At 44.8% G+C, this 12,288-nt stretch overlaps 2 protein-coding genes across 9 annotated transcripts in view; both read right to left on the bottom strand.

The window, feature by feature from the left end:
* CHDH (choline dehydrogenase) overlaps window positions 1-7,858 on the bottom strand; it is a 59,728-nt gene extending 51,870 nt beyond the window's left edge. For 3 of the 8 annotated variants that reach the window (XM_081185254.1, XM_081185253.1, XM_081185252.1), the window contains exons 1-4: window positions 6,668-7,365; window positions 4,042-4,848; window positions 2,467-2,618; window positions 210-339 (exon numbers count right to left, since the gene is read on the bottom strand). In XM_081185254.1, coding sequence (XP_081041380.1) covers window positions 210-339; window positions 2,467-2,618; window positions 4,042-4,807 — 1,048 coding nt within the window. In that variant the 5' untranslated portion in view covers window positions 4,808-4,848; window positions 6,668-7,365. Of the gene's footprint in view, window positions 1-209; window positions 340-2,466; window positions 2,619-4,041; window positions 4,849-6,165; window positions 6,186-6,237; window positions 6,367-6,667; window positions 7,366-7,436 lie in introns of those variants that run through there. The other 5 variants (XM_081185249.1, XM_081185248.1, XM_081185251.1 and 2 more) reach the window with 5 other exon arrangements.
* The window catches only part of ACTR8 (actin related protein 8), a 183,108-nt gene that overhangs the window by 131,837 nt on the left and 38,983 nt on the right, over window positions 1-12,288 (bottom strand). The gene's annotated exons all lie outside the window — the stretch shown is intronic.

Raw genomic sequence — 12,288 nt, 5'->3', positions numbered from 1 at the left:
AACAACAACAAAACTGCCAACATTATAGAAATAAGTACAGCTTGGATTCTAAGATAAGGTAACTTAAGGAACAACATGGGGGTAAAGTTTTCCATCACTCCCTGTAGCTGACTAACTTCCTTTAGTTAACTTATCTTAGATTCCAAGGCAAGCAGTTGATCAGTGTAAGCAGAACTATATCCAACCCAAACACAGTATTGGGGACACACCTGAAAGGTTGCAGACAACAGGAATTCCTAATTTTTTTAGGTCATCTGCATTTCCAACTCCAGACAGCATAAGTAACTGTGGGGAATTTATGGCACCTCCACTTAAAATAACTTCTTTACTAGCAAAAACCTGAAATAAAAGAAAGCTAATTGTTAATGAATATATTTTTGATACAATAAAATAAGTATTTCAAAACAACCTTTCAGAGAGCAGCTGGGTGATAAATGTCCATTTCCATACAATTTGTGTTAGGCCAGACAGATGAGTCTAGACCAGTGTTTCCCAACCGGTGTTCCGCGGCACACTAGTGTGCCGCGAGATGTTGCCTGGTGTGCCGTGGGAGTCTAACGGTTCTCAGCACCCTTAACAAAATACAGTTCCCAGGATTCCTTGGGGGGGTAAGTCGCCGCTCTTTAAAGTGGTAGGAGATACCGCTTGAAATGTGAAGGGCTGTTGTAAGAGAGGGAGAGCCGCAGCTGGCGCGGAAGGTGTTAAGGGGAGTCGGAGGCTCCTCCTCCTCACGGGAGTTCGAGTGTCGCTCTTTCTCCGGCTGTACCATTCATCCTGGAAGCGGGGGGGAGGAGGAGGGGAGGAACCATTAAGCCTTCGCTGACGGAGAGCCATCGCGAGCTTCCAGCGAGTGGCAGCAGCAGCAGCAAGCGCCCGCCTCGTCTCTAGAGGAGGAGGAGCTGCAGTTGCTGCCGCCTTTTGCACGTAAGAACGGGTGCATAAGCGTGCGGGAAGGAGGCGCGTGCAAAAGGTGGAGGGATGGGGCGCCTGGGTGAAGCGAAGGCCTGGTCGTGGAGGCGGCGGGGCGAAATCCTCCCTCGTAGCCGCCGGAAGGCCGCCCCTCCGACTTGCGTCTTGAGCAGCCTCCCTCCCTCCCTTGAGACTGAAAGCCGGGCAAATCCCAGCAATGGGAAGCGCGGCGGGGGAGGCCTGGCTGGGCGCGCATTCGCATCACTGAGGTGACCCAGGTTACGACATGCGCGTCAAGGTGGTCCAGGGGAGTGCATGCCTCCGTCTCTCCGGGGCAGGCCTCCAGATGACCGACAACGTCAGCCCCGCCCCACGCCCCTTCTCCAGCCCTGCTCTAAGCATACAGTCAGACAGCAACCAGGTCTGCTCCTCTGCCCTTGCTTTCCATCTTTGGGTAGGCCAGGCATCCAGATACCCAAGGCTGAAACCTCCAATCTGTCCCCTGCTTTCACAACTGTGCCCGCTGACTCCAATTTCCTGAAAAGGCCAATGCACTAGGATAACACAGGACTACGCTGCTGGACTGTAACTCCTTCCTACTCAGCTAAACAGGTATTAGCAAAGCAGAGCTATTTTGCACTGCTGGCAATAAGCGGTGCACCCTCAGCTGCATAGCCCAGTGTTTCCCATCCTTTTTAAAAGTTGCATGTGGGATTGTGGCATTGTGCAAAATGCATGAATAAATCTTTCATGGAAATGGGCAGTGACACAAATCCATAGTCTTTATATATTATTATTATATACTTTATATATAGTCTTTATATATACTATATATATATATAGTGCCTATATTGACTATATATAAAGTATATATAAAGTATATATATATATATATATATATATATATATATATATATATATACACACACACTTTATATATACTTTATATATACTTTATATATAGTCAATATAGGCACAGAGTTAATTTTTTAAACATTTTCTAATGGTGGTGTGCCTCGAGATTTTTTTCATGAAACAAGTGTGCCTTTGCCCAAAAAAGGTTGGGAAACACTGGTCTAGACAGTCAGCCGGATCTGACTGTTTGACAAACACACAAGATGTAACCGGCTGTGCATTCACATAAACAATACTCTTCTATATATTCTTATCACAATATCAAATGTTTATCTTGCATATAAACAACACATAAAGTGTAATAATATATACGGAAGTCCCAATAGATCAGTTCATTCATAAAGACCAAATATCTCGTAGTTTCTGTTCCACATATGTTCATAAAGTCCATATTGGAGCCTACTACAGTTTACAGAGTTGACAAGGATTTCCGGAATAATGCCTTGTTTCGCTCTCATGGGCTTCATCAGTGGTACATGTTCATATGTAGTATATCAAAGTTTCATTTGTCCCAGTGTAACTACTTCAAGCAGCACAGCAGCCTTGCTATAATTCTGCTGCAGTAACATTTTATTTTTATTGCAACTAAAAATCTATTACCTTTCCAGAAATTTCTTTCTGGATAGGAAATTTAAATCTTACCTTTTTCTTTTCTCCATTTTTAACATACTCAATGCCAATGGCTTTGGTCCCTTCAAACAAAATTTTTGTAACAAGTGTACTGTCTTCTGCAGACAAGTTTGGGCGTGGCAATGCAGGGCGAAGGTACGCACTAGCTGTGCTCCATCTTTGACCTACAAAATATAGGTTTACATATTACAGAAGTAACCAAAATAATCTATGCCCTTTCAGAGCTACAGAAATGACTTTCTTGCTGTTTTGAAATTCTGCATTTGTTCTTCTTTAAAATAACTGCTCCAATCCAGCAACATGCAATCTATTAACTTGCCCACTGGAATAAGTTTACACACACACACACACATCTCCCATACATAATATGGAAGGGGGGGGGGACACCCTGCTGGGCAGGACGCTGTGTGAATTTATCATTTCTGCCCCTAACTGAAGTTCTGCCTCAATCTATAGAATCACAAATATAACACTCTATGCCTATTGCTGTACTCTTAATCCCACCCGACTCCAAAAACTGACAGTGCTGGTCACCTTTGCTGGGGGCAAAGGAAGGGTTCGAATAGTAGTTGTGTGGACCGGGTGCATAATACCTTGCAAAAGAGAGAAAGAGAGAGAGAGAGAGAGAGAGAGAGAGAGAGAGAGAGAGAGGGAGGGAGAGAGAGAGACTGTCTACATCTAAGAATTAAATGCAAATCAAGTGGTTAAAAGTGCTGTCAAAGATTATTCTAGAAATTTAGTGGGTGCAAAAGATGACCATCAGTTGGCATTCTCATTCAGCCAGAAAAACTAATTTCAGTAAACTGACAAATCAGTTCTACTGAAGTGAATGCTTTCTGCAGATTGGTTTCCATTGTAATTCCATTATAGATCATTTAATCCAAGTCAACCAGCCATGTTTACCAGAAGAGAGGCAAATTAGATACCTTTGTGTGGTTATTGTTGCTGTTTCACACTCATTTCTGGCTTCCCTAACTAACCCCACAACAACTTCTTATAAATATTATGTTGAATTAAAAAAAGAAAGAATAGAAGACCCTGCCGGATCAGACAAATGGCCCATCTGGTCCAACATCCTGTTCTCACAGGGGTCATGCATTTGGCTCGCAAGTTGGATTCAAGGACAAGAGGACTCTTCCCCACCCTCTAGCTTCCAGAAACTGGCATTCCAGAAGCACTGCTGCCTCAAACTGTGGAGGCAGAGCATTGGCTTCATGTCTAGTAGCCATCAACAGCCCTCTCCTCCAGGAATTTGTCTAATCCTCTTTGAAAGTGTTGGTGGCCATCACTGCCTCCTGTGGGAGCAAGTTCCATGGTTTAAATATGCACTGTGTGAAGAAATAACAGAATGCATAAAATAAACGCACTTTGCAAATATACATAGCATAAAAAGAGCAGCAGCAACGATCAAACTGTCTTTTGGATAAACTTGTCCATCATTAGGGATTTTACTGAGAAATCCTTGGCAAGCTTCCAAGGAATCTCAGGGCTTCACGGCAGTTTCAAAAACAATTGTGATTATCCATGTAGAATGATTATTATTATTTGGTAAATAGACAAGTTTACAAACATTATTTGAAGGCTAACCTTTGTGTATTGTCATATCCATCCAACCAAAGCCTTCTTGTTGAAAGCCATTCATATCCTCTGTGAAGGGATACCCAGCTTGTTGCGCTGCATCCAAAAAGGCACGGTGAAGAGGGTTTTTTGTTTTTCCCCTGGACACATTAAGTGGGCCATTCCCACCTCGATACAAATCAGCACCCAGCTCATGTGTCTGTGCTTTCTTAAAATACGGCAAACAAAACTCATAATCCCATCCAACAGCCCCTTCCTTGCTCCACCTGTTGTAATCCTCTGCGTGGCCCCGAATATACACCATAGCATTGAGGGATGATGATCCCCCCCACACTCTTCCTCTGGGCCAATACATAATTCGATTATCCATGTGCTTCTGTGGTGTTGTGTGGTAATACCAGTTATATTTCTCATCACATAGGTTGTAGGTTAGTGCAGCAGGCATATGGATCTTCCACAGCAATTGCTTGCTATCCAAAATGGTATCTTTTGGCCCGGCTTCCAGGAGTTTAACAGTGCTGTGAGGATCTTCTGTCAATCGGTTGGCTAATACACATCCTGCAGATCCAGCTCCAACAATTACATAACTGAAAGAGTCCACATTCTTGGCACTAACTTGAGATAAAGATCGTGAAGTGTTCAGCTGTTGTCCACTGAAGGCTTTGGAATTTTTCAGCATATGTTTTCCAATTAATAATGTTCCTACTCTATGCATTTGGCAGGCAAAACCACATTTTAGAAATTCTTTGAGTAAATAAGACATGTTTTCCTCCATGGATCTTCTGGTATACACAATATAGGTTCAAATACTTTAACCTAGGGGGAAAAAATCTCAATAATTGAAATGTATGACTCAAATAGATAAATCTTAACAAACAGGTTTGTAAATATGTGGTCTGAATCATAGATTTAAGCCCTAATACTGTTGTAGTAGAAACAAAAACATGGTCAGTTGCAGAGCTATTCTGTTGATAACTTTCCAGACATGTAACTATATTAGTCTGTTGCAGCAAAAACAACAGAGTGTCTTAAAGACTAGCAAATTATTGTGGCACAAGCGCTTTGGAATATCTTTGGCATATCACCCACTTCATCAGCTCCACCTGGTACCAGCTCCACCTGGCACGCAGGCTGAGACCCTACCTGTCCGCAGACTGTCTCACCAGAGTGGTGCATGCTCTAGTTATCTCCCGCTTGGACTACTACAATGTGCTCTACGTGGGGCTACCTTTGAAGGTGACCCAGAAACTACAACTAATCCAGAATGCGGCAGCTAGACTGGTGACTGGGGGCAGCCGCTGAGACCACATAACACCTGTCTTGAAAGACCTACATTGGCTCCCAGTACGTTTCCGAGCACAATTCAAAGTGTTGGTGTTGACCTTTAAAGCCCTAAACGGCCTCGGTCCAGTATACCTGAAGGAGCGTCTCCACCCCCATCATTCTGCCCGGACGCTGAGGTCCAGCGCCGAGGGCCTTCTGGCGGTTCCCTCATTGCGAGAAGAGAGGTTACAGGGAACCAGGCAGAGGGACTTCTCGGCAGTGGCGCCCGCCCTGTGGAACGCCCTCCCATCAGATGTCAAGGAAATAAACAGATACCTGACTTTTAGAAGACATCTGAAGGCAACCCTGTTTAGGGAAGTTTTTAATGATTAATGTTTTATCATGTTCTTACTACAGTGGTACCTCGGGTTACATATGCTTCAGGTTACATACGCTTCAGGTTACAGACTCCGATAACCCAGAAATAGTGCTTCAGGTTAAGAACTTTGCTTCAGGATGAGAACAGAAATCATACTCTGGCGGCGCGGCAGCAGCAGGAGGCCCCATTAGCTAAAGTGGTGCTTCAGGTTAAGAACATTTTCAAGTTAAGAACGGACCTCTGGAACGAATTAAGTACTTAACCCGAGGTACCACTGTATTCTGTTGGGAGCCACCCAGAGTGGCTTGGGAAACCCAGTCAGATGGGTGTGGTATCAGTAATAAATTATGATTACATTATTACAGGTCGGGTCCTGCAGGGCTCTTTTGTTCAGATGCCAACAAAGGACCTGAGCAAGCAAACTTGCTTTCTTAAGTACTTTTTGCGCAGTGCAAAAAGGTTGGGGGGGGGTAGGGGAGAGAAATACCTACAGCAGAGTCGAGGCACCCAAATGAAGAAAACCCCCGCTGTCATCCACCTCCCTTTAACACCTGCTGCCTTACTGGAAAGTTCTCAAGGATCTGGCCCACACTTGTGAAGGCGTGCGTCGTGCTTCCTTGATCTGTTTGGGACCTTGCGAGGAACCTGCAGAGGGAGCCAGCAAGTCTGCTGTTGACTGGGATCATACGGGGCTGGAATGAGATAATATTTCCCAGCCAGAGGCTTACTTTATATATATATACATACTGTATAGGGGGAGGCTGGTCACGTAAAGAGCAGCAGGCAGGAGAGCCTGCAAGCGGGGCGGGGCGAGCAAAGAGCGCGTTTCTGAGGCGACTCCCGCCACCCAAAGCCACCCCGCTCGCTCGGCCTGCACCCCCTTTTTTCCCGCCTTCGTAACGGCCCTTCTCTCTCCCAACCGCAGTCTCGCCGACTTGGGCCAGGCTCGTGGTTGTTGTTTTCTCCTCCAGCCACTTTACTTTACCCACTCACACAAACCGAAGTTCGTTCTCTCGTCCCCGAAAGCACCGGCGCCTCCGCCGTCTCTGCAGCTTCCCTCACTCATCCGCCACCCCGCGCACCCTTTCCTTCTCCGTTGCGCAGCTGCGCAACTTTTTCGACGGGGGCCGACGGGCACTTGGCAAGTCCAAAGAGCAGGCAGGCAGGCATTGGAAAGGGGCGTGTTCCTAAAGGGGGCTGGCCGGCTGGACCCTTGTACAAAATATATACAAATATATATACAGTATACACACACACACAGCCCCCCCTTCAGGAACACGCCCCTTTCTATTGCATGCCATTCGCAGGCTGCCTGATTGCAACTGGGACTTGCCAAGTCCAAATGAAAAATTCCTCTCTCGGTCGCGCACTCGGGAAATCGGTCCAAGTGCCCCTTGGACTCGCTCTGTGTGGGAAGAAGAGGAGCCCGGCCTCCCCGCTCGTCTCTCTCTCTCTCTCTCGGCGAGGGGGAGGGACAAAAGCGCGCCGAATGAATGGCGCCCTTGTGTCCCTGAGTTGCAGCTAGCCCGCAGCAGAAAACATCTCAGCATGCCGTGCAGGTTTTTCCAGATCGCATCTGGTTTCTTTCGACGCTTCCGTCTCCCTTCCCCCGCTTTTCTTCTATATCAGCGTGGCAGGGGTGATATAAATATAGCCGCTTCCTAGGAAAGAGTTATTTGACTTTAGGAGTTCCACAGAAAAGGAAGCGCGCTTCAGCTGTAACTTGAAAAGGATTAAAGGACACACACGTGGGCAATCATACCTTGTGCTGCGTTGCTTTCCTGAAAACTATGCTTCCATAAATTGTTTCCCTCGCGTTACACCACTTCCTTCTCTAACCGCGGTTGTCCAATAGGTAATGCGAAGACCCCATATCTCCTGTTCTACTCAAGCCTCCAGCGGTTTGGGTGAAACACTGAACTAGATGACTTAGATTGAACCATCGAATTGTAGAGTTGGAAGGGATCCTGAGGGTCATCTAGTCTAACCCCCGGCAATGAAGGAATCTCGACAAGCATTTCCTCATCCCAATTTGAAATCATACTGGACTGCTTAACTTTAGCAAACAAACGTGATAGCTGTTTTATTGCTGGTGCTGCTGCACCACCAGCCTTAGCCAAAAAATCAATTTCATTTGCATATTGAAACATGAAAAGTTACGGGAAAGGTGATACACACAAAAAATACACTTCATAGGCGTTTTACAAAGCATTTAATCTAGGCTCTCCTCAACTAGTTAGGAAACAACTCCTTTGTGCTTCTTTTCCCTTTGTAAAATGGAGCTCCAATTTCTTGTTACTGCATGCAATTTAACTCTTTCAGATATGTTTTGGGAAAATTTACATATAGTGTTAGATTTAAGTTTCATTTAGATACCATAGAAATCAATGGTACCAATTTTTCACACTGACGTCAGTGGGCTCTAAATTCTACTTAACCATCTGGATCTTTTTCAGCTGATAGTATTAGTGACAGCATCAGTAAATGAAATATTTTAATTTGGGAGTTGTTCTTTCATTGCAAACTACTTTAAACAATACTGCTTTAAACAATCACGGTTTCCTCCAGAAATTCTTGGGAGTTGTAATTCGTTCAACATGCTAGGAATTGTTAGGAGACCCTCCTATTCCTGTCAGAGCTACAGGGAATGATAGTTAAACCATTCTGGGAATTGCTACTCTATGAGGGGAACAGGGGTCTCCTAACAACTCCTTAACTACAGCAGGGGTCAGCAAACTTTTTCAGGAGGGAGTCGGTCCACTGTCCCTCAGACCTTGTGGGGGGCCGGATTATATTTTTTTGGGGGGGGAATGAACACATTCCTATGCCCCACAAATAACCCAGAGATGCATTTTAAATAAAAGCACACATTCTACTCATGTAAAAACATGCTGATTCCTGGACTGTCCGAGGGGCGGATTTAGAAGGCAATTGGGCCGGATCCGGTCCCCGGGCCTTATTTTGCCTACCCATGATCTACAGCTACCAGGATTAGTGGTAGGGGAGCCATTACTAGGGCCCAATAGAGTATGGTTACCAGACATCCCCGTGTCTGCCCCTGACAAAATCCATCCCCGGAATGTCCCCGGATTTCATTTAATGTCCCCAGATTTATACTTTAAGTGTTGTAGATTTATTAGTAGGGAATGAATGTTGCATGATTGGTTCAACAGCACAATACACATTATATGGGGACTTCTGGTGAGGCAACATGGCGGGCACCATGGCAGCAAGCAGCTCCTGAAGCTACCAGGCTTGCTCTGGGCTGCTGAGACTGCTGCTGCCGCTGCCACTACTGAAGGGGAACTGGGGGTGCCTGGCGCATCAACTGGGAGAGCCACTGACACACCCACACACCCTACGCAACCCAAATCGAGCCAGGAGCAAGACCACCCGGTGAACTGCCTAGTGACGCTCCAGGGCCAGGAAAACCCTGGAGCCAATGCAAAAGGAAAGGGGAGAGGAGGAGGAGGAGAGAGAAAGAAGGAGAAAAAAGAAAGAAGCCCCGACCTTGCTGCACCGCTGCCGCTGAAGAGACGAGGTAGGAGAGCACCGGGAGGGCAAGGACATGTGGCCGAGCCTACCACAGAAGAGAAGATATTACTTCTTAATTTTTTAAAATAACTTTTTTTTTCTCTTATAAAAAAAAGGCATCCCCGGATTCATTGAAAAAAATCTGGTAACCTTACAATAGAGAGGAATGTCTGGCAGAGGCACAGGAAGAATAGCCAGAGGGCTATTCCACCATGTGTTTCAATGTTCCAGATCCCTTGTGTTTGTTTTTGTATAAAATAAATCAGGCATGAAAGAGATAAAGATGGGAATAACATATTGTCTCGTTTGGTCCTAACTGTATAGCTAGATCACTAGATTGCACTCAGTATCTGCAGTGTTGACACAGTCTCATGAAAGGAATCAGAATTACTTGATGGGAGTAATCAAATCGCTCTTACATATTCAAATTTCCGTTGACTTTTAGTTTCCAAAGTAAAGTCTACATTAACAGATAAAAGTCAATGTACTCAGCGGTTATCTGTGATTGCGATGTTTATACTTCTAGCACCCAAATCTGCTAAACTTATTTAATGTAAATCTGGTAAACATCCAACTTTAAATGCACAGACTGTCCACATTGGCTGAAATTCAATCCCATTATTTCAAACTTAAGCTAAAAGTCAACAGAAATGTATTAATTAACTATTATAATAATATTGTTAACCAGTAACTATATCATCTCTTTCAAAGAATACCATTTATTTGTACTCTTTTTGAGTGATATAATTCTGCTGTATGCAATTTTTTTGCTGGCTCTCTTTATCATGGGATTATTTTGTACTGTGAAGCATGGGTGAATGGCTAAATTATATTAACTACTGTAAAATTCCAAGGCTTTGTTTCATAGGGTTGGGAACAAATACCTGAGCAAAGTAGCAGCCTTCCTCTAGGCAATATAGTTATGTTATGTAAAGAGTATATGCAGTATTTTTGGTGTACGAGGAATCGAGGTGGGGGGGGGGCTTGTCCCTCTCTCCTAGACATTTTATTGACCATGGACTTGCAACTCCTGTCCAGAAGCTGGTTTATGAATGGGCACATCTCTAAACATGTATATTGGAATTGGATGCGAGCACGATCTGGCTGCAACATCTGTCACCCTACCGATCTCCAGGGCTGATTTGACTGATCTGGCTGGTTATAGGCAGATGTCCCCTTCCTCCTTCACCACTCTATGTGCATCCCACCTGAAGCTGCACACACAGTGCAAGAGGACAATAATCCCAAACAAGAGTGTACTATTCAGTACATTCTTGGAATTTTGCTTGTATTGTTCTAACCGACCTGATACCAAAGGTTCGGGTAGGGAGCCGTGTTGGTCTGACGCAGTCGAAATAATTAAAAAAAAAAAAAAAATTATCCAGTAGCACCTTATTGCCCAACTAAGTTTGTTCTGGTATAAGCTTTGGTGTGCATGCACACTTCTTGAAGTTGGTCTATAAGGTGCTACTAGGCATTTTAATTTTTTTTAAAAAAAAAACTATTTTGATATCAAAGGGTTTGACTTGGCAACAACACATTCAAATAATTTTAGATCAACATAAAAGCACAGTTTGCTTTTATTTTTGTGAATGCATGTAAAAAAACAATATTGATTGGGATTCACAGATCTTACTTCCAGTATGTAACTAAGATGACAGACCCAGCAAACTAAAGTCTGTGAATTCTTGCTTAGAGGAATTCAATATAAGATGGAACTTTATTTCAAACAAAAGAAGAGCAAAATGTTCTTTTTACATGACTCCTTCAGGGTCAAGGTTCAAAATTATGGCCTGTCATTTACAGGTAGGAACCAGTGATAGAGTACCTGTTTTGCATGCAGAAAGTGCCAAGTTAAGTCCTTGGCATTTCCAGTTACAAGGAGCACTAGCAGATGATGGGAAATACTTCTGACTCACCTTGAGGAGTGGCTGCCAGTCAGGGTAGACAATGTTGGACTAGATGGACAAATACTCTGACCTCATATATGGCACCTTCTTATGCTACTATGATGTTATTAGATAAGCATACCCAGGGTACAAACTATGTGCACCTCCCATTATTTCTGCATGGTGCAGAGGCATTTTTTAAATTGCCACTTTCCTTGGAAAAATACATGGTAGCAAGATTCCCCCAATTACATTCCACGCATTAAGAAAATCACACCCGTGCCAATGATCAATGGCCCGAGTCTTATGTGTGTGCATGTACAAAATGACAGTGAGAAGTGATCCCTGTAAGGGCTGCCAAGTAGACTGTTGGTAAAATAAAAATAAAATAAAAAAGGGGGGGAGGTTCTGGACGTATGGTGGCTCTTTTATACAGATATAGTGCACATACGGAATTAGCAGCATAGATAACTCTGAGACTTGCAGTTTTGTAATGCTTAAGCCTTAATACACTCTGTGAAGGTTGTCATGCTTGTCTGTTACAGCAAACACACACCTAAAAACTTGCGCAGTAGCTTGCTGAGGTTAAGCAGATGTCAGCTCTTGGTCTCCCCAATTTAAGACCAGGGGCGTACCCAGGGGTTGGTTAGGTTGGCCCCCGCTCAGGGTGCAGGCTCGCCCCCCCCCCCGCAAAAATCATGTTTCTTCACTTTGGCTTAGAGCAGCCAAACTATCCATGTACTCCCCAGGCACTCCTCTGATGCTTTCGTCAGCCAGGCACGAAGCACAGACTCCTCTGGGCACCTTGGCGGAGGAATCTGGTCACTGGCGCAGCCCACTGCAGCAGCCCTGCAGGGGGCCATCCCCAGTCACCACCAGTGCTGTTTTGAGTTTATGATCCATAGGAGCCAACTCCTAGGGGCCAAGGTAACGTCAGCACCCCCACTAAAACAATTGAGGGGCCAGGGCCTCCCAAAGTTGATGAGCATTACCACTGAAATGTTGTGTGCGCTGTGTCATGTGCTCAGTTATGTGGGACAGTGCTTATCTGCCCCTATTTTATGCAAGCTGGCACCCCTGTCCTGATCCATGGTCTCCCCTGGGTTTTGAGGTGCTGGTACAGCTCCTTGCCAAAGAAGGGGGGAGCACAGATACATCTCCTTACCAAGGGAACAAGAGATGAGGGGGGTC

The sequence above is a fragment of the Podarcis bocagei genome (genome assembly GCF_964188305.1).
Source record: "Podarcis bocagei genome assembly, chromosome: 2".
NCBI classification, from domain to species: Eukaryota; Metazoa; Chordata; class Lepidosauria; order Squamata; family Lacertidae; genus Podarcis; species Podarcis bocagei.
The sequence above is the reverse complement of the archived record's forward strand: the minus strand, read 5'-3'. Positions and strand labels throughout refer to the sequence as shown.